Raw genomic sequence first — 27,085 nt, forward strand, 5'->3', positions numbered from 1 at the left:
GCAGGCGTCCGGGCTCCAGGCGCGGCCGCGGCCACCGCGAGCACCGCCGACGGCCCCGCAGCCACGTGCAGCTCCCGGCGCAATGGACCCGGCGCTGGCGGCGCGGATGAGCGAGGCGATAGCGGAGAAGGTGCTGCAGTACCGGCGAGACGCGGCCGGCTGGAAGATTTGCCGGGAAGGCGTGAGTGAAGAGCGGGCCGGGAAGGGTTTTCCAGGGACCGGGGTCCTTGAAACCTCCAGGTTAGTCCTTTCCCTCCTGTTCTGTCCCCCGGAGCTGGATTGGGGAGGGGATTCAGTTAGGAATTATTCCTTTAGTAAATATTGGGCCTGTTGTGCTTACGGTGACCCCAGGAGGTATCTGACCCTTTCGTTGAGGGACTTACCCAAGGTCACCTATATGGTAGTTAGGACTTCAACTGTAAACACCAGGAGCCCCTTTCTTTGTCGTCCCCAGATGGTGGCATGGGACTAGTTCTGCTTATTTATGATTGTAATAAATAGCCTGAAATTGCTCAAGGAACCTAATACCTGGCAGCTTTTAAGGTGGTTTGAAAACCACTCACAGCTCTTCGAGACTGCCAGTTAAGATCCCTTTCTCCTTGCTCTACTGTGGGAGGCAGTGTAGTACAGGACTAGTCCCAGCTCTGCCACACATTGCTGGGTGGCCTTGGAGAACCGCATCTCTTAAGGCTTCTGGTTCCTTTTTTCTATAAAACAGGGGGTTGAGCCAGGTAATGTCCCAGAACCCTGCTAGATCTAAAATTCTGCGATTCTGTGCCTTTCTACAGAATGGAGTTTCAGTTTCCTGGAGGCCTTCTGTGGAGTTTCCAGGGAACCTGTAAGTGCACACATTGTTTGTCAGAGATGCTGCACCCTTCCTGACGTACTTCATGAAAGATTCCAATCAACCCTAGCACCCTGGGATTAATTAACCAGTTATTTTCCAGAAAAGCATTATCATCTGTTTTTAGCTAAATCATTTTTCAGCCAACCATATTTGTGTGAAAGGTTACTGTCCATTTCTGCAGGCCTGACAGGTGGGGGGCTAGTAAATTTCGGTCACTTCTCTGCAAGGCTGTCTTATAGAGAGATACAGAGCTGGCATGGTCCGCCCTCAAGTCCTTATACCTAATACCAGAAAAAAACAAGTTTGATTGATGCTTTGGAGTCAAATTCCTTTTTGTGCTCTAGGTACCGAGGAGAAGGCATTGTGTGGGGGGCACCAGAGAAGGTGTGGGACTGCATAAAGCCAGTTGCTGGGGGCCTACGAGAAAAGTGGGATGAGAACGTGACCGGTTTTGAAATTATCGAAAGCATCACTGATGTAAGTCTTTCCAAGCAGGTTATCCCTAAACAGTGTCTGGGTCCTGCTGCAGTCACCTGGCCCCGTCTCTCATGGAGGGGGTCTGTGACTGCCTGCTTCCCAGCAAACACAGGCTGCTCCCTGCTCGCAACAGTCTAGCCCAGTCTTGGCTCAGAAACAAATAGGAAATAGTATGTTCCAGAGAGTCAGTGAAGCTCCATATGGAGCTGAGGAAACAACAGGCAGCAGCAGCTGATAAAGGCATGCAGAGTAAGTGTTGGCCCTGAGGATATTGAAGGCAGTTTCTGGATTTGGCCCATCAGCTGTAGTTTGCAAGGTTGCCCTTGATGGGGCCATGATAATGATCAGGAGAGCCCTGGCCGCGGAGTCAGGATTCTCTGCCAGCTGTGTGGCCATGCCAAGTGTCAGTTTCCAGATTACAGTTCATCCAGTTGTAAAATGTGTGTCAACTAGAGCAGTGCTATCTATCAGAACTTTCTGCAGTGATGGATGTGTTCTTTAATTTCATCATCCAGTATGGTGGCTGCTTGCCCTGTGGCCACTGAGGAAATTAATTGTTAATTTTATTTAACTTGAATTAATTAATTTAGCTAGTGGCTATCATGCCAGACAGCACAGACCTAGAGGGTCCTGCCCTGGAATACTTTCTAGCTTTAAGTTCTCATCTCGTTTTGATTACAGAAGTTCAGAAAGAGAAAAAAAGTCATCGCCGAAACTAGTAAGAAAGTTGTCTTGCAGAAACATTGCCAACCGGGTCAATTTGAATGGTGTCTTGATTTTGACATCTGGGGACATGTCACGCTCAGGGGTGTTTAGACAGATAATGTTGTGAAACCTCAGAGTCAACTGGTGAATCAGTAGCTGACTCAGGTGTGCTTAGCCTGGGCCTAGAATTCATGTTTTATTTCATTCCCAACTAATGTCTGTGTTTCCTGAAGGTAGGGCCCATACCTCTGAGGTACCCAAGGTGATTTTAGGTCTACCACAGTCAAAGCTGGAATTGAATCACTTAGTGAGGTTACTCCATTTTAATTCTCCTTTGGTAACTTGAAGGGGATAGTCGCAGTTAGGTGCTAATGTACCTTCCATACCTGTTTAATGCTTGGCAATCTCCTTGGTTGCAAAACAGACAGCTGACCTCTGGCTCAGAATTCAAATTAGAATCTAATAATTCCTTGTGTATATATTTTGTAGTTGCCTTCTATTGATGGCAGGTAATACATTTTTTTTCCCTCTCTGGTGGTTAAATTGTTTCCTTTTAAAATAAATTATCTACATTTTTTTTTTTCGAAATAAATACCATGAATACCAGGATACATGGTACCAGAGATAGCAAAAAAAAAAAAATTGTAAAGATAGTATGCAAATAATTATACACAAATGATTGAAGTTTAGGAAACATGGTTTAATGTCCTTAGAACACAAATGGAATACCAGAATGACCATATATAGAATTTTCTTCTTGAAGGTTAAAGAGACTGCATGTTTTTTAGCATGTTTGAACCTCATTGTCTTAATACCATGGCCAGTGGGACAGAGAGAACCTGAAAGGCCTAGAAAATTGTAGGATGATACCTGAGCTGCCATAGTATTAATCAAAATGATAAGAGCTGTCATTTATTAAGCCCTTTTATACTGTGCTGCATCTTCAAATCACTTAAACTGAAAGAAACCCTGGGAAGGAAACAGTTTTACAGCAATAGAGAGAGAGAGACCTGCCCGCGTGGGAGTTGAGAGCCAGATGGTGGTTCCAGAACCCCAGGCTCCCATCCACTGCACATGCTGCCTCCCAGAGGGGCCGCAGAACTCTTTCTAACCCCGCCGCCTTTACCCCAGCTCCAATTCTGGGTCCCACTGACTTGATTCCTCTGAAGCCCCATAAAACATGTGCTTTCCTGCTTGCTGTTTTGTAACCACCTTTTTTTTCCCGAGTTTGCCAGTTCCATAAGTGCGTGCCTATGCTAAGTTTGGTACAAGTTGTTCTTGCCTTCTTGACCAGCTCACCAGTGGGGTTCGGTGGGTGATGCTGGCAGGGTCTCTGTCCCTGAGGTCCCCTGGTTCATCCCTGAGGGGAGCATGTTTGCCTCCCTGCCTGGGGCAGCTGAGCCAGGTAACAGAGGACCTTCTATTCTCTAAGGCTGAGCCGGCGTCTGCCCAAGGCAGCCAGCCCCCTGTACCCTGCCTGATCCCAGTTAGTCCTCTACTGCAAGGCTCTTCAAACTTTTTACTTGCATATCCCCAAGATTTTTGAGAAATTATATATCATCCCTCACATATTTAGTTGATATCTAACATTTAGTTGTTATCTAAAATGTTCATAAGTTGCAAAATGTATTAATTTTGACATGTAATAAATCTGGCATATTTAATAAAACAATGACACCATTCTTTTATATATCTAAATAATATAAGCATTTTTATTTACTGTCGTACATTTCCAAAGATTGTGAGCAAAGTTCTTAAATAGTTTGAAACCTTATATAATTTTTTTCCATGAACTCAAGCTTCCATTCCACTTAGCGCTCTGAATTTTATCCTAATATAATTGTATCAGTCCGGGTTCTCCAGGGAAACAGAACCAGCTGGATATATGAAAGATTTATTATAAGGAATTGGCTCATGCACTTGTGGAAGCTGGCAAGTCTGAATTCTGGCAGGCCAGAGCCTGGAAATTCCAGTAGAAGTCTTCTTTTTTTTTTTTTTTAACTCAATTTTATTGAGATATATTCACATACCATACAGTCATCCACAGTGTACAATCAGTTGTTCACAGTACTATCATATAGTTGTGCTTCATCACCAAAATAAACTTTTGAACATTTCATTACTCCAAAAATAGAAATAAATAAATAAAAATAAGAATAAAAATATAAGTAAAGAAGAACACCCAACACATCCCTTCCCTCTAGCCCCCCGTTATTCATTTAATTTTTCCTCCCATTTTTCTACTCATCTGTCCACACACTGAGCCACACACAAAGGTTTTCACAATTGCGCAGTCACACCATGTAAGCTACATAGTTATTCATTCATCTTCAAAAATCAAGGCTACTGGGTTGCAGTTCAACAGTTTCAGGTATTTCCTTCTAGCTATTCCAATACACTAAAAACTAAGAAGGGGTATCTTTATAATGCATAAGAATAACCTGTCTCAGCCACTGAAACTTTATTTTGTTTCCTTTTTCTTCCCTGTTTTGTTCAAGAAGACTTTCTCAATCCCGCAACGCCCGCCAGGTCCAGGCTCATCCCTGGCAGCCATGTCCCACATCACCAGGGAGATTTACACCCCTGGGAGTCATGTTCCATGTCGCGGGGAGGGGAGTTCACCTGCAGAGTTGGCTTAGAGAGAGAGGCCACATCTGAGCAATAAAAGAGTTTCTTTGGGGGAGACTCTCAGGCACAATTAGAAGTAGGCTTGGCCTCTCCTTTGCAGTAACAAACTTCATAAGGGCAAGCCCCAAGATCGAGAGCTTGGCCTTCTAAATTGGTAGTTCCCAGTGCTTGTGAGAATACCAGTAATTTAATATTTCTGCATTTTAATTATTCAGTTTAATATTTCTGCATTTTCCCACAGTCCCTCAGGGGAGCTTTGCAAATAAATACATTTTTATTCTCTGCTCAAATTACTTTGGGATGTATCTGGTTTCACACTAACCTGTACAAACCAACAAGATCTCACTCCCTATTCAAAGTTTCATGTATTTATGGCATTTGAGTAAACTGAACGTACAAGTTAAATTATCTGGTGTGCTACAGAAAATACAGATTTTGCACCAAATAAACATCTCTTCCTTTGGTCTCACACAGAATTGGAAGTTTTAAAACACAGTCAATATCATCTTTTACCCTTTAGTTTGACTTGCCTTAGTCCTAACCAGAGCCTCTTCATTCATATCTATAATTGAAGTCTGAACTTTTTTTCAGCTTTTTGAACAGTTGCTGTATGGGGTAATACTGACATTCATAGCTGCCAGTCTCTACTTCTGAGTCTCAGGTGTCACACAGATACTCAAAATTCTAGGGACAGACCAGGTATAAACACAAAGAGCTCAGCATCTCAGAATTTAGAGATAGCCATTACATACAGCTGAAGTCTTGAGTCCGGATTTCTTAGGCTGGAAAACTTGGAAGGAGTGGAGGATGTAGTCTTGAGGCAAAATTCCTTCTGATCCCTGGCACCTTCAGTTCTCACTCTTAAGACCTCTGTGATTGGACGGGGCCCACCCACATTATCAAGGGCAACCTCCTTTAATTAAACTCAACTGATGCTAATCCTGTCTATGAACTACCTCCACACAACAACAAATCCAGTGTTTGACCAAACCACTGGACACCATAACCTAGCGAAACTGACACATAAAATTAACCATCACAATAATATACGTTTATGCTTGATAGTCTTTTGCTGATCACTCTGTCACACCTCTCTGCATCATAAATATAAATTATTTTTAACAATTGTTTATCTCCTGTCTCCATAAGCTTCTAAGTGTTAAGCATATCTGGATTGCATTATGATCACAAGTTATTAAAATAACATGATTATATTACACATTTGGATGAAGAACTATTAAGCATAAAAAGTATTTTGCATCTCTCAATGAGATGAATGGGAGCCCTTTTTATAATTAATTCATAGATCCATGAAAACATGACTTATTGCTGAGAAAGATACAGTCATCAATATACATCAACAACAAAAAGAAGGGGAAGTATGAGCTACTGGCAAGCTCAGATTTACAGAAAAGCGTAAAAGCAACTGACAAGCGGTAGCTCCTTATTATTACTGTAAATGAAAATGCAGAGACATGGCCCTTCCTTGTAGATTGGTATTTCTCAGCATGATTTTGCACATATCAAATATTCTCATTCTAAGAGAGATGATGGATGGATGGATGGATGGATGGGACACAAAACCATGCTGTCAGTTTTTTGCATTTGTCAGATGGTGCCACTGCCTTCTGTCTATCCTAATGTCCTCTCCATCTTTGGCTCTAGACACTTTGCCTCAGAATGATGACTTTTGGGTCAGTAATCAGGGAAAGAAGGCATGTGGCTTTAAAAAAAAAAACAAATCATCACTTCAGCCACTCCTTCTACAAAATATCAGAATTCAGAAGAAGCAAAATTACCTTGTTTCTAATACCAAGCTTCAACTTAATAGAAATATGCTTAAAAAGCAGAAAGACATGAAATTCTAAAACCAGCAGGTAGTGGTGGATTAAGTATTGAGGAATATTAAATATTCCTAATCATCTCTTTGGTACTCTGGGGGATTTTACACCCCAGGACAATGCATGATAGGAAGATTCCAGTAGGTGGAGGTGTGCCATGCTTTTTCCAGCGGGAGAAGGGCAAGGGGGAAAGGAGAACCTGCATAAACATGCAGCCTCTCCTCACACAGGTCATTGTAGGAAGAAAGCGCACATGTGGTTGAGTCATCTGGAAAATGCTTCCCAACTCACCCATTGGAAAGTGCTCATAGACCCCAAGGGATCGCATGCCTGCTTTGAAGACTTGATACCCTGAGGTCAAAGTTTCCTCAGCAACACACATTGCCACAAGTCTTAATACCAAAAGGGGCAGACAAAGAAAAGATCTTTACCAATCCCTTCTTGTCCCCCAGACTTCTCCCCTTCAGGGAGACTGTTCCAACATCAGGCCTGGCCTGCACGTCTTTGTTGTGACCTTGGGACAGTGGGGTCCTGCAGGAGGAGGGGCTAGTGGGATAAAGTACAGGGTAGGTTTGGGGTGCTCTTAGATTACCAGGAGGGAACGTGAACTGATGGGATATTCTGAGATTGGATGAGGTGCTAGGGGTGCTCGCTCACAAGGCCAAGGCTAGGGTGAAACCAAAGAGCCACCTAGGGCGCACATTTAAGGTGAAACTTGCCCTCAGGTTTGTGCATGTGCAAGATCAGCCTTAAAAAGGAGTGCCTCCTTAAATGCGCAGCTCATGCCTCTTGCCTCACCCTAGACCCATCCTCCAAATCCATCTCTACCAGGAGCTTTGTGGGTAAATCCGTTAATCTCTTCAAATCTCAGTGTCTTCCCCTGTCACGTGGGTTAACAATACTTGTTTCTCAGGGTTTTGTAGGACAACTGAGCTCTTTATCCAGCCAGGCTCTTACTAGGTGCTCAATAAGTGACAACTCTTCTGATCTCTGATGGGACAAGACCTCAAAAGTGGCTCTGATTTGGAGCTAGATGGCTATGGGCAGCTCATGTCACTACCCTAGATTTTGTAAATGAGGTATATTTCACTGAAATTTGGTACTTCCGAGGAGGCCCTGTTCTTGACCCTCCAATTCATGGTACTAACCACATGTTAATGCCATTCCTATTCTCCAGACCATGGGGTATGGGGATGGATGGGTGGGGGCAGGGACAAGATGTCTGGCCATCAGACAGCTGGACTTTCCTTTGCTGTGGCAGACACTGAGCGTAAGCAGGACCACCACCCCCGCGGCTGCCATGAAGCTCATTTCTCCCAGAGATTTTGTGGACTTGGTGCTGGTCAAGAAATACGAGGATGGCGCCTTCAGTTCCAATGGTGAGTGATGGCTGGAGGGACTGCCAAGGCCTTCACAAGGTGCTGGGCTCTTTCTGCTCTCATCCCCTCAGTTCCTCAAGGAAAGCAAACCAGCTGGAAATCACCAGAGAATTCACACCCTGGGTCCTTTCTCCTGTGCCCTTGGCCTTGTGGTGTTTGGGGGAGATTTTGAGCCATGGGTGTCTGAGGTGGGAGAGTCTCCATGCCAGTCACGTCATGTTTAAGTCAGATTCTGCCGGTGCACCTTTTTCTTCCAGCTCCAGCTCATCATTTGCGCCGTAGACCTGCAGGTTAGAAATGGCCTCGATATGCAGCAGTTTTCTGAATCTGAGGGAGTGCCACCCAGAGAGGGTTGTAATATTCAACAACTCCCTTCTTTCCCAGGGAGGAACAGAGGCCCTGTCACTGCACATTTAATATCGCCGCCTCTGAAAGCTGCAGTCCTTGCAGTTTTCTCTGAATCTTCCACATAGTAGACGGTGGATAATAGCCATGCCTCTATTAGCTGAGGTTTAAGAGGAACATCTTCCTCCTCCCACCTCCAAACTTTACATTCTGAAATATTTTCTCTAATTTCTGACAGGCTTGGGGAAGCCGTGTGTGTGTGAGTGTGTGATTGTGTGATTGTGTGCAGGCATGTGTGAGTGAGGGTGTGGGGCAGTGGTGGGAGGAGAAAGGAGGGAACTCGGGGCAGGCAGTCAGCGTCCCCCTGCTGACTCCCCTGGTCCCTGGCATTGGGGTCTACGTACACTGTGGGTGCCCGACAGTGGCCCGACTGCCTGAAGTTCTAGCTCTCTGACCCCCTGCTCTCTCTTCCAGCCTCCAATGTGGAGCATCCGTTGTGTCCCCCGAAGCCAGGCTATGTGAGAGGATTTAACCATCCTTGTGGTTGCTTCTGTGAACCTCTGCCAGGGTAAGAATAATCCTCTGGACTGAATTACATGCCCCAGGCCTAACAGTGACTTCACTGTGAATAATCCATTAAATTGGGCACGTGATTATGATTCACCATAATGAAAACGCCTTACAGCTCCTTAGGACTTGACATCACAAACACTGTCACGTATAGTGATATATGTGAAAGTCCCTGGCAAGTGGGAAAGAATTTTGTGGAGATGTTATTCTTGTTATTTTTGTTTTGGAGAATTGCCCCTACAGCCCTCTAAGACTGGTTAGGCAAGTGCCACAGCCCCATTTAACAGATGGGGAAACTGAGGCTCGGGGAGGTTTAGTGATCTGTCCAGGATCAAAGGCTAGGAGATTGGCAGAGCAAGGCCTGGGTCTTTAGTCTTCTCTTGTGTGTCCTTTGAGCACTGCCCACCAGCCTGCCTGAGAGCATAGCCGCCTCCAGGTCACATTCCAGCAAGTTGAACTCTGCCCCGGGCAGGGAATGGGAGAGAGTTGCCTGGGCGCTAGAGGATGACTCACACCGTGAGTAGGCAGCAGAACTGAGCTCAGGAACTGTTCTGATCTCTTACGTGAAGGCCAGGTTCTTACTGGAGCTTTTCCGTGTAATTCAGGTCACTGGTTTATGCTGGGAACCACCCAAGCTATGAAAACAATTGCACCTGAGGGTGTGTCCCAGTGTGACCCTGTGGACCTTGCAGAGACACCAGGAGGGGAAAGAGTCTGCCCTCTGGCCACACAATCCTGGGAGGCAACCTTGGCGCTGTAGGATTTTACTAAACCTCCAGACTCAGCACCTCTCTGTAACACTCTTTGTTGAGCTGGCTTTTCACATATCTTTTAAAAGACTATTTAAAGCATAGTAAAATAGCATGAGTTTGAAAAAACCATAGTTGTGCCCCCCCCCGCCCCCCCCCCACACACACACACACAACACACCTGTGCTAGGTTTCAGTCCCCCAGATACAGAGATGCTCCAGATCCAGTGGCTTGGTTGGGGGCACTAACCTCTGTCTCATTTCCTTATCCTCTTTACCTGGCAGAGACTGGGTTAGAACCTCCCTTCCGTGATGCCAGGTCTCACGGAGAGAAATTTTGAAAATAAGAAACAGAGCCCTTTCTTCTTGGGTGCTGATTTCTAAGGCTATTTTCTTTTGAGGGGCATGCACAGTAAAGTGGGCACCACCGGGCCTTGTGCCAGAGAGCAAAGATTTTGCATGGATTTTGCAGATGGAGTGATTGGGATCAGAAAAGCCCTACAAAACCCAGCTAGTGTGGAGGTTTTGACACAAGCATTAAATCTTCTAACTCTTCATTGGCTTGATTAAAAGCACTTTGTTTGCAATAAAGCTTTCTGCCAGAGTTAGTCTCAAGAGGCTGTGGATTTGAAACCTGTGACGATGATTATTCCCTTATCATTCTACAAATACAGGCCTGTTCTAGGCACTGTGGATTCAGCAGACAATAATAATAATAACAACAAGTAACAACAGCAGCAGCAAACACAGCTCTGCTGTGTATCAGGCACTATTCTAAGTGCTTTACATAAATTAACTTATTTTTATTCTTAGTCACTCTAAGATACTGCTAGTATTCCCACTTTTTAAGGGAAACTGGAACACAGAGAGGTTAAGTAATTTATCCTACATCACACAGCCCGGAAGTGATGAACTGATAGAGCCAGAATTTAAACCCAAGCATCTGGCTCCAGAGTCTATGCTCTTAACCTGGATGTTGACCTCTCAAAACAGATCAAGTGTCTGCCTTCTTGGAGCTTCTATTCTAGTGAGGACAGGAGGAGAGAGAGAAAAAGCAAAAGCACAAGTAATTATATTAGATGTACACTCTAGTAATTATCTGATGTTGATAAGTGCTTTGGAGAAAAATAAAGCCTGGTGAAGGTGCCAGGAAAGGGTAGGAGTGGGTGTTGTGGGTGTCAGCCAAGGCCTCACTGATCAGGTGACATCTAGGCAAGGCACTGACGGAGGGAAGCTGGGCTTAGCTGTGGGGGCATGTTCCTAGCAGAGGGATGAGCAAGTGCAAAGTGCCTGAGGTGGGAGCAGGTGTGAGGCATTGAGGGCCAGCACGGAGGCTGCTCTGGTTGGAGGAGAGCGAGTAAGGGGAGAGGGTAACGAGTTGCGGTCAGAGAGAGAGCAGGGACCAGACCCATAAGGCTTGAGGCCCTCATGCAGACCTGGACGTTTTCCTCGGAATAAAACAGGTTTTATCTGCTGTGATGAATCTCAGGTATTAGAGGTCAGGAGCAAAAGCAAGTGGACTCATCAGGAGGTGGGGTGGTCATCTAGGTGGGCGGTGATAGTGACCGCTCAGAGTGACTGCAGTGGAGGAAGGGGAGGTGTTGGAGTCGGGGTTGTTACAAGGTGGAGGAATCTGCATTTGTAATAGAGGCAGCATATTTGTATCATTTTTTGAGCACTTGCTCTGTGCACGGAAAGTATGCTGTTTAATACTTACCTCAATCCTTATAACAAACCTGTGTCAGACATCAACAATCCCAACCTTCTCTTAGGAGACTGGGTGACTTACAACACCTCTCTGGGCCCCTGGGCCCCATTCTGTTAATGTCACAGAATGGTGGACACGCAAGAAGCATCATTTATCAGGGCCCCTTGGCAGTGCGTTGATTTTGCTTCTTCCCACACAGCCTCAGTCGTGTGTTCTCCTGTTCCGCACCCCGAGCACACACAAAGTCCAGCATCCACCCGGAAGGAAACGTGGTCACTGAGTAAAATTTCTCTTTTATCTGTTCATGTTTTCAACCCAAAGAGGACACTGCTGAGAGCGGGTGGGGGCTGGAGGTGGCCCAGGGAGAGGAGGAGCAGAGAGAAGAGAAAGGTCCCCACCAAAGTGGAATGGGCAGGGGACTTGAGCGAGGGACAGGGTGGAGGCTGGATGAGGCGTTGGGATGTATGGAAGTCCCTGTCCTCCAGGATTCATGCTCTGTGGAGAGACAGGGCAGGAGCAGAGGAGGAAAGCCACAGCCCCGAGTAGACACACTATCCTGTGTCTGTTGTGCATGTGCTGGCCCCTGCCCTCGCTGGGGCTCAGTTATCCTGAGTAAACAATGGGGGGTAGGGCTTCTAAATGTCTAAGGGGTCTCTCTTTCCAGCCCCTTGACCGGCATGATGTCAGCACACATTTGATGGGTAGGTGCCACACTACCTGGGTTCCTGATGAGGCTCTGCTCTGCTCTGCTGTAGTCTCCACAAAGCCTGTGTCTTTGTTGTCCTAGCCACTGAGAAGTTAGTGACCCTGAAGACCCACGTGGTGTCCCGTCTCCTCTCTGTCCCCCTCACTTGATCTGATTCTGGCTGGTGGGCCACACCGCCCTCATTGCCCCGTGCAGGAGATCATCATGTTTGCCGCCCAGGGAGGTCAACTGATGCTGAAGTTGACAAGTTGGTGGCAGAGCTGGCCCTAGAACACTGGCCTCTCAGCATCCAGCCCAGGGACCATGCCGTGTTCCATATCCCTACCACTCCATGGGCTGCTGCCACCCCCAGGCAGCAGGAACTGTTCTGATCTCTAGCACTTGTCAGTTCTCTAAAGCAGCCATTGACAAATTTTTGGTCTCAGGACTCCATGACATTCTTAAATATCATTGAGGGCTTTATAGGTCTTCTGTTCATGTGGGTTCTATCTCTTGATAGTTACTGTATTCAAAAATTGAAACTGGGAAATTTTGAAAATGTTTATTTTTAAGTAACAGTAATAAATCCATGACAAATTAACAAATATACTTAAGAGTAATATCTGTATTTTCCAAAACAAAAATATAGTGAGAAGAGTGGCCCTGCTTTACCTTTGTGCAAATCTCCTTAGAGTCAGGCTGCAGCAACGTATAGTTGCTTCTCCATTTAGTCTGTTGAGATATTACATATCCTGTAGCCTCTGGAAAACTCTATCATACACTCATGAGAAAATGCAAGTGAAAAAGGCAAGTCACATCTTAGTGTTGTTGCAAAAACAGATTTGACCTTGCTGACTCCTTGAGAGGGTCTCAGGAAACCTCAGGAGTTCCAGACCATCTTGGAAACCGCTGTTCTGAATCGGGGTGGGTGGGGAGGTAGCATCCCTTTCATTGTACCTCCAGGGCCTGGCACAGAGTAAGTTCTCTGAAAGTATTTGCTGAATGAATCAGGGAGCCAGGGAACTACCTTCCTGGGCTGGAAGTGGGGACGGCTCCCTGCTGAGGGCCTAGTGGGGCTGAGTGATGCATCCATGCAAGCACAGGTGGCAGGTTTCCATCTGGAAAATAAGCAAGCCCAGAGGGGATCCCCAATGAGGGATGAGACAAGATTGTGGTGAAATGGACATTTCTGCTGGGCTGGGCTCCCCTGGCCTGCCAAGATGTCTGTACCCACTGCCTCTGCTGCAGACACATAACCCAGCCATGCTCTTGCTTTCACAGGGAGCCCAACAAGACCCGCCTGGTCACATTCTTCCACACCGACCTCAGTGGCTACCTCCCACAGACCGTGGTGGACTCCTTCTTCCCCCGCAGCATGGCCAGGTTTTATGCCAACCTTCAGGAGGCAGTGAAGAAATTCCAAGACTGATGCTGTTGCTGACAAACAACTCTTCTGATTCATTGAGGAGCTCCAGATGCTGAGGAACTGGAGAGCCTGGGAGAGGCTGAGGGCCTGTTTTTGGCTCTTTGGAACATGAGATAGGACAGAGGACAGCCAGACTCTGAGAACACCAGCCAGTGGCTGCAGCCCAACCCCTTCCAGGAGGGTTTTGCTTGGGAGGTGCCATTCACGCAGCCTGTGCTCCATCTGCCCATTACCCAAACACCTCCTTGGGCAGAGTGGACCAGGCTTCTGGCCATCCCACAGAGACTCAGTCCAGGCACTTAGGTGATCCTTTCTGATCCAATGTCTATATTTGTCTGTCTCTATCAAAAATGTGTTTCCCTGTTTGTCTAAATGAACCATCAGCAATAATGAAAACCAGGCCCTGCTGCCCTCTTAGCCTCTAGAGCCCTCTCAGACCTGTGCTGCAGACCCCAATATATATTTTTCTGATAACACTATGCAAGATTTTTCCCCCTTAAAAAGAAGATAACTTGTAAAATGATGGTTTAAAAGATGGGATAAGCTTTAAAGAAAAATATTTTCAATATTCCTTTTGTTATATCTTCTCTTCTAATGGGTTGTTTTCTCTTTTCCCCATGAGTTAACTTTTTGTCCCCAGGAAACGCAGGCAGTTCAAATCTGCCTCAGGCCAAATCCACCAGAGTGCATTCTCTTTGGAAGTGATTCTGAACTGAGACAGCTGTTTTATCTCTGCTCCTGGAAATCTGGGGAGAAGAGCTTTCTCTCCCTAGGGCATTTGTCCTTCCTTGTCCTCTGTTATGGAGTCCAGGGGAGGAGTCCACTGGCCTCCAGGCCCTGGTCAGACCATATGTCTGTCAGCAGGAACCAGGGGAGAACTGGCCTCCCTCCAGCAGCACGGTCTGGTACTCTCACTTCCAGGCTCTGCCGCAAGGCTGTACAACCCCCCAGGGGGCCATGCCTACCCCTGGACATCATCAGAAGCAGGGAGAACTGCTTGCACTCTGGAAGGGGCCTCAGCAGCCATGCAACTTCATATCCCTCTCCCCTGTCAGGGCCACACAATCCAGAGAGGGGTTCTCTAACATTCCCTAGCAACCTCATCCACAGTACCACCACCGTCCTTGAAAGGAAGACCTCTTGTGTGCCTGACCAAAGTCTACTCCGATTACTATTGTCTGCGTAAGAAATTTCTATAGAGTCTTCAGCCTTTGCTCCTCCAAATCAAAACATGTCCCTTGTATCATAGTAACACTTCCAACATTTGAGTCAAGGGTGACTGTCTCCTGAATATGCCAGGATCTGAGCAATTTCTTTAAAACATGCAAGCTCACTTTTTTCTGTGTTCTAATGCAGCTACACATTCTGCAATCCTGCCTTTAAGATTGTCTAGCTAACTTCCTTTTCTCATAAAGAAATCTTCATCAGACCCTTGAATGTGGTTAGATTTCATTTATTCATCTATCCAGTCATTCATTAAGATATATAGGTCTCTACTCTGTCAGGCTTTGTTCTATGGCATGAACTGATCTCCCAAGTCAAGCCAATTCTAGGTGCACCTGCTAAGAACTTTCATGCCTGCCCCTCCAAGAACCAGACCCTGGAAGGTTGGTGGGCTTACCAAGATGGTGCCACTTTGTCCAGCCTTGTCAAGCAAGATGGAAGGCCACCCTCCCAAAGCACTCATCTGGGTACTTTAGTTGGCCTGTGCCTGCTCTGCTTCTACATGTGCCTTGTGGCATCAGGTTAAACTGATTCAAGCACTGGACTAGGAATAAGAAAACATTCATCCTGGTTCAAGCCCTGCTACAGTTCAGAGCAACTGTGCTCTTGAACCTATTGCTTAACATCTCTGTGCTTTGACATTTTATCTTTAAAAGAAAATATGGGGACATAAGTACCAATCCCAGTGTAGTCTGTTTTTTGAGAGTCAGTGCAAATGAGATAATGTATGAATCAATAAAGTGCTGTGCAAAGCAAAGAGCTAGGGCTGTCTGGGAGAGGCCCTTGGATGGATTTATTTTATGGAGAGTTAAGATGGGTTGGCAGTTGTTAGCTCTGATTTTTGCAGTATTTGAGGATGACTGGAAATATTTTCAAATGCATTGTTCCCTGTAACCGCATCAGCTCTAAAGAAGTTGGCTGTGAAAAGCCAAATCTCAAATGTAAATTCCAGCATCATGGAGCTCAACTGGATGAGCTTTTTTTTCAGGAGACTCTTGCTGACTTCCTGATCTGGAGACTTCCTCGGCCTGGAGATTGGAAGCCTGGCAGTAGTAGTGCCCTCATTGACCCTATTTCAGCTGAGGAAGGAGGTGACCTTCTGAAACAGGACAGATGGTACAGGGAGGGCTAGGCCCTCACCCATGTGCACACTCTCATCCTCAGACAACCTCTGCTCCACCCATATATTTGATTTGCCTGGTCTCCTAGGAGTCTTTCTCTGTGTCCCAGGCCCATGCCCATCTCTGCTCATTCATTTCACCACCTCTCAGTCTTGATGAAAAGCCAGTTTCTCCTTCCCTGGGCTGTTCCAACTTCATCATTTGGCTGCTTGATGAGACTCAGAATAATTGCCCAATTATAGGAAATGTTGCAGTGACTGCACAGATGTCAAGATTCTGGAGGCAAGGAATGTGCCTCTGTATCACTACAGCCTCATTACCAAGCCCTGGGCAAGTGCACAGCAAATGAGATATTAAATTGAGACACGCCTTTCATTATTAGACCATGTTCATCTTCAGTGTTTACATTAAATCTAAAATGCTGACATATATGTTCTTTTCTACATCAAATTCAGATTGGAATGAACAAGGCATCAGGCAGAACACAAACTACTGTAAGCCTATTATTTCTCGGGATGAAAAGAGCAATGGAGCTGACGCCCACTGTAAAGAAGTCACTAACGGGGTTTATACGACAATTAGGACCCCAGTGGGTGTTCCAAGATCCCACTGCCCAGAAACAGATTCTTAGCTTCCTATGGACCCTGGAGAAGCCACCAGACTCTCGTAATATGGCTCAGTTGACATTGGCCTAGGGACAACTACTTTTCATGTTTTGTCTGTGGCCCTCACCTTCTCCCAAATTCTTGTTTCACAGGAGCAGGGGCTGAGGAAGGGCTGATACCCTGGCTGGGGCCTGGGCCTGGCCAAGGGACACTGGTTGCTGCTAATAGGGAGCCACATTTCCTTGTCCTGAGCTTAGCAATCAAGCATTAAGACGTGACTAATCCAAATATTCCTTGGATCTGGCACCCTCAGATGTTTTCCCTACAATACTCTGCACTTCAGAGTACTTTGGTCTGTTAGTCTCCACCAAATCACAGCAGGAAGGGCTCATTCCCTGCTTTTCTACTTACAGCTGACACTGGACAAGTTGGTTACTGTCTCAGCCTCTTTCCCTCATCACCATGTGGTACAGTACCACCTACTATAGAGGCTGCTGTGATGACTGAAGACAACATCTGTTTAATAGCAAGCACAGTGCGTGGCACATGATAGGTAAATGCAAGCAATTTTTATTTTATCCTTTCATGCTCATGCTGGCTCATTCTATTGGCACAATCTGTCTACACTTTGAGCTTCACCCATGCTCCTCTTTGCTTTCTTGTTCTACCACCTGGTACCACCTTTGTCCAGGATCATTTTTCCAACCCAATCAAAAACCATTTCACAGATGTTTCATGTGGCAGATTAGATTTTCCAAAAATGACCTGAGCCACATTTCCCTTCTTAAATCTGAGGTTAGGTCATAGAAAGGATGCAGCTTCTCCCAGGCTCTCTTTCTCTTAGGGTGCACATCCTGGGGACCTAGCCGCCATGATGTGAGGAAGCACAAACCACATGGAGAGGTCACCTGTAAGTGTTCAGACCAACAGCCCCAACTGAGTTTCCAGCCCGCAGCTACCATCAACTGCCAGACATGTGAGCGAGTGATCCTTCAGACGGTTCCGACTCCAGCCTTTGAGTTGTTCCAGCTGACAGCAAGTGAAACAGAGATGAACCACCTCCCCACTGCCTTGCCCACATTGAAGATTCATGAGAAATACAAATGTTACTGTTGTCAGGTGGGCTATTACAAAGCTGTAATACCTGGAGCATTTTGCAAAGCAAGACATGGACTTCATATCAAATTGTAATGTATCAGTTTTATTTTTGTCACCACGATACTATCATTAAGCTCTCTATATACAAAGTCTACAGTTTGTGTCAGCATCCCAGGGTGACTCTGCCCTTACTTTCAGGACAACCCTCTTGCTGGCTGATGTTCCAGAAGGTCCAATCCTGGGCAACAGCCATCAGGAAGCATAGCTATGCTTTCTCCCAACTGGGTGGGGGTAGAAGAGACCCTGAGAATCAGCAGTTGTGGGAAGCTACATGCTCTTGGCTTTGGGCTTCAGCACTGGCGCTCTGCCTAGGAGTCTGCAGAAGCTGTGGTCCCCTTGGACTGAAGGTTTTTCCTCCTGATGACAATAGTGACAGGTCCATCAGGCAGTGCCTTGATGATGTTCCAGGCCTCAAACCTTGTGAGGCCCTGCACGGCAGTGCTGGCCAGTTGTAAGATTTCATCTCCTGGTTGGACCGTCTCACACTGTTCTGAGGCTGCCCCTGAGATGAGGAAGAAGAAGCTTATAATGGGTTCCATAGGTGAGAGGAAGACAAGGGAAATTACTTCCTATCCCTGGTCTCTGAGGAGCCAGGACAGCTGGGAAGGGGAGTGTCCATCCCTTGGGAGACAGATGGGGGTTCTAAAATAGGGCATCTCATAAAATGGTTTCTGGAAAGTTGGGCCATTAGGTTCCAGGTCTCTAGGGCCCTTAGGAAAGGTGTATTTCATGTTATCCCCAGGGAGAGAGGTAGATGTCAGGCAAGACAAGCTAGAGCCTCCTTGGGGAGACCTCCAGGGTTCATATAAGACTGAAGGGAACTGAGTCCTCCACAAAGTCCCCTTGGATTCCCACATGCCACCCCCTTCACTTGTGATCTTTCTCCTAACTAGGTCATCAGGGAAGGGAGCTAGTGAGATTTTTCAGGAAACGATCTGCACAGTGCTTTTGGCTCTGAACAACTGGAGATGACCCCCGGGTCCATACAAATAAGACATAATCATACATGGCTCCCACCCTTTCAAAGCTGCATATGGAAATAATGCTATTTTACTGTATCTATTGAAAGAAAAATTTCCCACCCATTTGACACAATGATCATCAGAAATACTAAAGACCAAATAATAATAATAAATATAGTTGAAATGTATTGGGCAATTATTATGTATCATAATGCTTTGCATTTATAACAATAATCCCGTGAGGTACATGCTAGTATCATTCATTTTTTACTGGTGAGTAAACCTTAGTCTCCTTAGTCAAGTAACTCACCCAGTGATTCAAAGCTGCTAATTTGTGGGGCTTGGGTTTAAACCCAGACTTTCTGACTCCCAAATCCACATTCCAAAGCCCCACATTCCCTACAGGTGATAAGCTCATCCAGTTTAAGCAAATGGGACTGGGAGAGGGTGAAGTGACTGCCCAAGGTCATGCCGCTGTAATTGAGAGAACACTAGAATCCAGGTCACCTGACTCTGAACCCTATGCTCATTCCAAGTCAACCTTCAAAAGCAAAAAATCTCTTTCCCAGAATTGGGGTTAACAGAGATTCTGGGGAACTGCCAAGTGAACTTCAGTCTACCCTTTGGGTCTTATCAGCTGCAGCAGAGCTTCCTCTAACCAAACCACAAAACGCATCAGCAACAGGGGGTCATGGAGACAGGGAGTGGAGCTGGGGTGCCCTTTGAGTCTCAGTAATAAATGGCTGAGACATACCTGCACCTCTTTTTATGGATGAGGCACCTCAGGCCCAGAAAGAAGGGTAACAACAATTTAGAGGCAGAGCTAGGGCTAGAACCCAGACCATTGACTCCCTGTCCAGTGATCCTCTCTCCACAACTCCTTGCTCTGTGACTCAGGGACTTCCATCTTGAAGAGCAACAAAGAGTCAGGGATTGGTTTATGTGGAAGGTGCAGGTCGTTCATGAATTTCACAGGAAAATCCAGATGATCCCCACTTCAAGATGGTTTGCACCCCAATCCATGACTGAAAAAAACCTCAAAAGTTTTTCAACAGCTCCTAGACTAGGGTGAGGCAAGTGAGGCTGAGTCATGCAAGTGCAGGATCAGATACTGCCTTCGTTTAAAATTTTGATATTTTGATCATCATGGATTTTTGGCATTAATTTTGATTTTTAAAAAATATTGCATTGAAATATTTTTAATCTCAGTTACTGAGTATTTTCACACCCCCTTAAGTTTTGTGTCCCCAAGCCAGTTTCTCACTTGCCTCACCCTAGTCCCAGCCCTGCCATGCTGTACCAAACCCAGGGCTGAGGCACTTAAGAGGACTTGGCAAAAATAGAGATTAAGGGGATGCCTGAGCCAAGGAGGAAAAAGAATAAAAAGCAGAATTAAGCCCTAAGAAGGCCCTCAAGCCTCTTAAGAGGACATGGGGTCGTGGAAAACCAATGTGGCCTGGAAGGTGCCTCTGGGGGGCCTGGCCACATGCCCACAAGTCAGGAGAATGCAAAGAGTCAGACATACGCCACCTTTGAAAATCCGGTTAACGGTGAGAGGCTTGTCTCCATGGAGGGAGCCCTTTCCTCCTTCCAGGCTGAAGCCCAGCCCTGTGGAGGTCTTCTCCAGTGTCACCGTGCAGACTATGGACTCTGCTTCTGAGAAAAAAAAGAGGCTGATACTGCCCACTGCACTTGTGCATTGACATGTACACACGAAGACACATATCTTGGCATCAGACTAGGTAGGCCACATGTTATTGGGGCCACACTTTACCCCACCAGGACTGGCCCCAAGTGGTCAAAGGCCCTGTGACCCACAGGGCTTCTGATGAGTTGGGAGAACTTACTGGAGTCCACAGAAACATCACTGGCAGCAGAGGCTGAGGCTGCAGAGTCGGTGGAGGAGTTCAGGTCAGGTGTGGCTTCCAAAGTCAGCCTCCTCGTGACAATCACAGCTTGCCTTGGGTCCCGAGCTTGGCGCAGGATGGCCAGGGCATCACTGTGAGTGGCCCCTTTGAGAGACTTGCCATTGATGGAAAGAACCTCATTGCCCTTCTGGATAGTCCCTTCCTGGGAAGCCAACCCGTTTGGGAATACTCGGTGAACCTGAGCAAACCAAAGGAAGTCAGGATGCGGAAATCTCCCAAGACAGGATCAGTCCTTGCTGGAGGACGATCTGAACAAGTTAGTCAAATCTAGAGAATATTTAGACTAGAGAAAGTGAAACTAATTGTGACACAGGGGCCAGAGTTCCCTCTTTCATCTAGAGCAGATATCACCATTATTCTTTTGCCTTACCTGCCCTAGATCAGCATTTCCCAAAGTAGCATTCCTGAAGCATTGATTCTGTGGCAATAGGTATTTTTAGGAGAAGGTTTCTAAGTTCAAAGAAACTTGGGGAATACTGGGTTGAAGAGCAACTCTGAAAATGTCTGCAGTTAAAATATATACATAAATTAGAGCCTCTACAATGCAGATTTGCATGGTGGATCTCCAAGGACAGGCAATATAATACAGTGATTCTCAATGATGTTTCAGCCAGGAATCCTTTTATCATAGAGAACTTCACAGGTCCTATATTCTATAGAACGCACTTTGAGAAACACTATCCTAGGCAGTCTAGACATTTCTAAAGCAACTTGTACAGAAATTCTGACCGTTTAACTCCAGTCACTCCCTGGCCCCCTTTCTGCAAGACATATAGGATAAAATAATCTCATGTCTTCGCTTCAGCTTCTCTAGTAAGGTAAATCCTACTGAGCACACATAAGAGGATTAAATGTCAGCATGCGTGGGCAATCACCAAAATGTGCTGCATGGTGCTTTGCTTTGTCTCTCTAAATTGTTTTGGTGTTGGAGAAACACTTTCATGGAGTCAGACTTGGTTAGAATCCCCCGGCTGCAAGACCCAAGCAAGAAGTAGAACCTCTGACCTAAATCACAGGTCCCTCATCTAATAAAACTAGCATAAAAACCACAAACTCCCCAGCCTGAGGCATTGAGAGGATTCATTTAGACCACGTGTCAGTAATGTGCCCAGCGTGGCAGATGCTGCTCAATATTAATTCCCTTTTAATGATTCCGGAAGTGAATAGAAGTACTCAAACACGGAAGGAAAAAGAGGAAGCTTTGTGCATATGCTTGGCCAGCGTACATTGCTTCCTCCTGGGTTTTGAGTGGTTGCAAGATCTCAGGGTGAATGGCCAGAGGGGTGGAGAGAGATCACCACTCAAGAACAGAGCAAAAACCCCCAAGTGCTATTCCATGGGCAAGCTCTCTTTTCTTTTCCTCAAACAGAAAGTAAACGACACTATCAGGAGCCTCTTAATAATAGTCTGCTACATGATTAGTGGCAGAAAGAAATACTTATTATTAATTTTATGTGCTTTTTTGTGACAGATAACTTGTAAAGAGATCAAGGGAGTTGCTGCACACATGCTATTGACTCTGTAGTGACTGAATGGAATGTCCCAACTTACTATTTCAAGGAATGCGGTATGTTTCATGCTGGCTGATGCTGTGAGCTGGAGGATTTGTTTTCAGCTGAGCAAGGAAGTGAAAATGAGCCCTGAACAGCCTAAGCAAAGGTTGCACTAAGCCAACAGTGCTGGGGATGACAGTAGTGCATTAGACTTTGGAGAAATGGAGTGGCCATGTCTCAGCTTGGTCCATGAAGTTGGGGCAACTAGAAAGCCACCTGGGTTGGGTACAAACCACTTAAGTAAAGGGCAGGGGACAGCAGCCAACGCCAGTCTGTGTGAGCAGAATAACACAGGGTCCACAGGAAAAGATGCAGAAGGAGCCAGGTCTGCTCCCCACACCATGTCTACAACCCAGATCCTGAGCAGACTCAGGGCTGGACCATGGGATCTGAAGCCTCCAGCTGTGCATCCTGGTTTGTGGTCTGTGAATACAGAAACTGCTGCTGCTTCTTGCCAGTGTGGACCCCATCATTCTCAACCAACCACCAGATCAGCTTTGCAATTGTCCAGGTAGGCAAAACCAGGAAAGCAGCTTCCTTCCCTGCCTTCCTGAGGCCCCTTTCTAATCAGGTGAGACCTCGTTCTAGCCAAGTGTGCTGTGCTACATGTCACGGCCAGGTTTTCAATCCTGGCTGTAGAGCCTTTAAAAAAAAATACCCCTGTGGTTATAAATCATTCTTCCCTAAATGTTTAGTGGTCTATATTTTCAAAGGGATAGACTTGATATTAAATAAAATTTGGTTTGAATTTTTTAAATGTCTCTACAGAACCTTCAAAACTGTGGACACGAGAGCCTCCACTTTGTGAAATTCTGATTCAGTAGCTCTGATGGGAGGCTGAGATATCTGTAATTATTCTTAAAGCTCCACAAATGATTCATATTTCTTTGGTTATATGAAAACCATATTATTTTTGGTATACAGAGAACTTCTTTGTTAAATTAAGGATGATGGGGGTCGAATATGAGGTCATAGTAATGTGACTGTTACTAGCAGATAGACAAAGGTGGGGGGAAGAGCATAATTCTTGAAAAGGTTGGGTCCTGATGGTTCCCCTTAAAATACTCCACCCTAACGGCCTGCCCAGTGGCCTGGTGTCATGAATTTCTTGGTTCCCCAGCACCAGGCACCCTTCCTGGCTCCAACATGCCCCCTGCACTGGACCACTCACCGTGATCACCTTGTTTTCTAGATCCACTCCTCCTGCCAAGCTGAACCCGAGGCCAGCCCCTTCCTCCTTGTGTAAGATGGTGACATGTATGCTGTCTAATTGCTGTAGAATAAAAAATATACGTATAAAGAATGAATGCAAGAGTGTGAACAATTTAAAAAGATAATTTAACATCAGACTTAATTGATCACAAATCCCAGCTTGGCCAGGCTCCAAGTTACCCACCTACTCAAACCTCAGTTTTATCATCCATAAAGGGAGGAGCATACTTTCAGGAGCCCTGGGAAGTTTAGAAGAAGAAGACATGCATGTAAAGCAACAAACATAGTTCTTCTCTCACACTCACTCCATCCATGCCCACACTCGTACAGAGGGCACTAGGTGCCACTGAGTCAGCTGGAAATGCCAGTGTTGGATAATGGGGTAATATGGTGTGCCAGTTTGGATGTATTATGTCCTCCAAAATACCATTATCTTTGATGCATTTTGTTGGGGCAGATGTATTAGTGTTGATTAGATTGGAATCCTTGGTTGAGTGTTTCCATGGAGATGTGACTCAATCAATTGTGAGTGAAATGTTTGATTGGATAATTTCCATGGAGGTGTTACCCTGCCCATTCAGGGTGGATGTTAATTGGATCACTGGAGTCGTATAAAGGAGTTCACAGACAGAAGGAATGCAGCAGCTAAGAGTGACATTTTGGAGAGCAACTGAGAGTGACATTTTGAAGAGCAGCTGCAGCTAAGAGAGGACAAAATGCCCCAAGAGCAACACTTTGGAGAATGCCATTTTGAAACACAGCCTGGGAGCAAGCAGACACCAGCCACATGCCTTCCCAGCTAACAGAGGCTTTTGGATGCCAATGGCCTTTCTCCAGTGGAGGTACCCTTTGTTGATGCCATACCTTGGGTACTTTATGGTCCTAAGACTATAACTTTGTAACAAAATAAACCCCCTTCATAAAAGCCAATCCATTTCTGGTGTTTTGCAAAAGGGCAGCATTAGCAAACCATAACACATGGCTTTACAGTTTCAGACTTTGGTGGGACAAGGTAAGATTGCAGGACTCTGGGCCACAAACCCAGGGGTCAGCACTGTTTTGCAGAAGTTGGTTGCTCCTTCTGTCTCCCTACTCCTCCCCAGGTGCAGCAGCAGCAGCACTAAGGGAGCCCAGTGGACATCTCACCCTGACACACACACAGGAGCCCACCCAGGTACATGGTGCTTCCCAGCCCAGATGTGGGCTCATAAGGAGCCAGAACAGCTCTCAGAACTATCTAGAGCCGGGGTTGGAAGCTCAGGTGCCTACAGAGGCCAGGAAGATAGCTTAAATAAGCAAAATGGGCAGATATGAGGCTTTTAGGTGTGATGGGAACTGGAGAGAATTATTGTTTCAAAGTCAGTAATACAAAAAAAGTTGCCATGCAAGTACAATAAAATATATTTGCTGCTTATGGCTCTCAGGCTACCCATTAGTGACCTTGATTGCCTCTAGGGAATAAACTTATGTCAAAGAATTCACTTGCTTGGGAAAGTGACTTGCAGCTGGCTCTAAGATCCTTTGATTTGGAGTCCCCAAGACCTGAAAAGGATACATAAACCTCACTGCCCTCACCAACCCCCAAGCGCTAGTCCAAGTTTCCCAACTCTTACCCAACTGGCAAGTTAATTGCTCTGTAGAAGGCTCTTGTCAAATTTGAAAGAAAATATTCTCCAAATAAGACCCTAGGCAGTTATATATACAGCACTCCATTATTTAATTTGAGTTAAGAAGGGCCCTGAGGGATGCTGAGCCCAGTTGTGCAGGTAGGAGGAGAGGGCAGGAGCCACAGAGGAGTCATCGCCGCCCGGGGGCAACTCCTGTTCATCACCCTAACCAGATCCTTGACCTGGAGAGTTCCAGCTATGATTTCTCCTCGAATGGAATAGGCTCTCCTTTTCCTCTCCTCCCAGTCTGGATGGTTCAGGTGCCCTTTTGAATGCCCCGCCCCAGCTCTCCCCAGCTGCTTCCCCTCCACACATCTTTGGGCCATGCCCAGAGAGCTTATCGGAAGTGGAACTTTCAGAATGACTTGACTGAAGCACAGGGACCCTTGAGAGCCCTGCCATCAGTCACCTCTCAGAGGGCAACGGAAATAATGAAAGTTCCAGGTTGAGAGCTCTCGTAACTCAATGCTGTTTACGATGGACAGTGTGCCCCCATGCAGCATCTTACTGGTAGCCCCAGGGTCATGGAACTAGTTGCTGCCACCAAGTGCACTGATCCCTGACCCTCCCCTTTCTCATTTATATCATAGTTGAAAGGATGCAATAAGACAATGTATTGAAAGCACTTTATTAACTAAAAAGCCCCCTTCAAATGGCAGGTCTTACTGGAGCCAAGTGATACACTGCCCCTCTACCAAGGCAGGGTGTAACCCAGGTCTGGGCTCAGCTCCTAGGGCTGCTTCCTTGAGGTCAAGGAACATAGGACTTGCCCTCCAGCCCAACTGAGGTGACCACACAGCCCAAAATAAGGCCTTGGTCACCAAACATGCTTACAAAGGAAACCCACCTTTAACGTAGCTTCATCCAGATCCTTCACTTCCTCTATGAGCTTCTTTAATTCCTCAGAGCTCAGCAGGGAGATAACCGACTGGCCGGACTGAAGGGTACAGTGGTCCCAGTCATCAGCTTCCTTGGGCTCAGTCAGACCCTCTGTATATTCTCTCAGCTCCGAGAGGCTTTCATAAGGATACACAGCAAACAGTTTGAATAATATTAGTAAAAGCTAACATTTATTGCACAATTACGGTATTCCAGGCATGACACTTAGCACTTATTATTTGATGTAGCCAACTGATGAGAAGATATTAACATCCCTCTACCATAGAGATGAGGAAATTGGGCTTAAACAGGATAAATACTTACCTGTGGTCACACAGCTATGAAATGCCAAGATCCCAGATTCAGAATCACTGCTCATGATATGTCTACTTCCAAAATCCATGTTCTAAGCCTCAGCACTTCACTCCAGAGTGCACCTGATGCTTTGGACAACTGACACTAATGCCACAATTGGAACTCCACCAAGGCACCCAGCTCGGCCAAAACGGCATCCCCTGCCATCGAGGCCGATGCCCTTCCAGACACACTGTCCCCTCTGCCATCTTTCACGATGTTGTCAGCACCCGGCTGTCTGACATTAGCCCCTAGCAACTACAGAAGGTGTCCACTTAGCCCCAACTGGCCTTCTTTTTCTTCTGAACTCATCTTGGTCTATGCAGCTATTTTTTCCGGTTACATCTCATGTTTTGCTTGAAACAGTGGTTTCAGTAAATGAGGAGTATGCCTCCAATTGTCAAATGCTTACTGCTAAAAGGCGAAGGGGGCTCCTCCAGACTTCAGTTCTAACAGTGAGCCCCCCAGTTCCAACCAGAGAACAGGCTCTCAGCCAGAAAGAGCAAACACTGGAAATCTGCATGTTAACATGCTCCATTCTGCGAATAACCGACTCTTACAGCTATGGATGAGTTGCCCTGGCCCTTTAGACCATGTTCCTTCCCAGGCTGTCTGTCTGGAACCTGAAGGAATGTTTGGGTCAGCGGTTCTCAAACATTTCTCAGTGGCATAAGAACAATAAATAAAACGGATAAATGCAGAACTGCTCTGAGGGAAGAGGGAAGACCAAGCCCCAACCCCAGAGCAGGAGCTCCAGGGTAACTATGAAGAATCTCTCAGTTCCGTGAGGCAGGACTAGGCCACCTACTAATTTCAACCCAAAGTAACTGAGGGCAGACGTGGAAGGAACCTGCTCATGGTCAGGAGTCATTCCCTGAGCTGGGTCTAGAGTCCAGATGTCCTCCTAGCCCGGGATGATACTGAACCTGCATGCAGAGACCAAATGGATTCCTTGTGGAGAGCAGCAAGAGCCCCAAGGGAGAAACCCATGGCCCTGTCTGGTCTTCCTGAGCAGTACTGGGACATGTCAGCTGTGCACTGACCTCCACCAGGGGTCCAGTC

The 27,085-nt window shown here is 46.2% G+C and overlaps 2 protein-coding genes across 7 annotated transcripts in view; one reads left to right on the forward strand and one right to left on the reverse strand.

The window, feature by feature from the left end:
- On the forward strand, positions 1-13,928 carry STARD5 (StAR related lipid transfer domain containing 5). 2 transcript variants are annotated; one of them, XM_037833211.1, is made up of 7 exons: positions 1-181; positions 789-838; positions 1,192-1,324; positions 7,760-7,877; positions 8,697-8,790; positions 11,449-11,529; positions 13,216-13,928. In XM_037833211.1, the coding sequence occupies exons 1-7, from the start codon at positions 83-85 to the stop codon at positions 13,361-13,363; spliced, it is 723 nt and encodes a 240-aa protein (XP_037689139.1). In that variant the 5' UTR covers positions 1-82; the 3' UTR covers positions 13,364-13,928. The 2 variants fall into 2 exon arrangements, with proteins under 2 accessions (XP_037689139.1, XP_037689140.1); XM_037833212.1 differs by lacking the exon at positions 11,449-11,529.
- Positions 13,929-17,490: 3,562 nt separating this feature from the next.
- The window catches only part of IL16 (interleukin 16), a 110,425-nt gene continuing 100,830 nt past the window's right edge, over positions 17,491-27,085 (reverse strand). For all 5 annotated transcript variants that reach the window (XM_037833206.1, XM_037833207.1, XM_037833208.1 and 2 more), the window contains 5 exons: positions 25,638-25,806; positions 23,083-23,184; positions 20,278-20,536; positions 19,961-20,086; positions 17,491-17,970 (listed from right to left, as the gene is read on the reverse strand). In XM_037833206.1, the coding sequence (XP_037689134.1) occupies positions 17,777-17,970; positions 19,961-20,086; positions 20,278-20,536; positions 23,083-23,184; positions 25,638-25,806 (850 nt within the window). In that variant the 3' untranslated portion in view covers positions 17,491-17,776. The remainder of the gene's footprint in view (positions 17,971-19,960; positions 20,087-20,277; positions 20,537-23,082; positions 23,185-25,637; positions 25,807-27,085) is intronic.

The sequence above is a fragment of the Choloepus didactylus genome, chromosome 4 (assembly GCF_015220235.1).
Source record: "Choloepus didactylus isolate mChoDid1 chromosome 4, mChoDid1.pri, whole genome shotgun sequence".
NCBI classification, from domain to species: domain Eukaryota; kingdom Metazoa; phylum Chordata; class Mammalia; order Pilosa; family Megalonychidae; genus Choloepus; species Choloepus didactylus.

Coding starts and splice junctions, on each gene's coding strand:
- STARD5 (XM_037833211.1), top strand. CDS start 83: ATGGACCCGGCGCTGGCGGCGCGGATGAGCGAGGCGATAGCGGAGAAG. Junction 839..1,191: donor GTGGAGTTTCCAGGGAACCT/GTAAGTGCACAC, acceptor TTTGTGCTCTAG/GTACCGAGGAGAAGGCATTG. Junction 8,791..11,448: donor TTCTGTGAACCTCTGCCAGG/GTAAGAATAATC, acceptor CTTCCCACACAG/CCTCAGTCGTGTGTTCTCCT.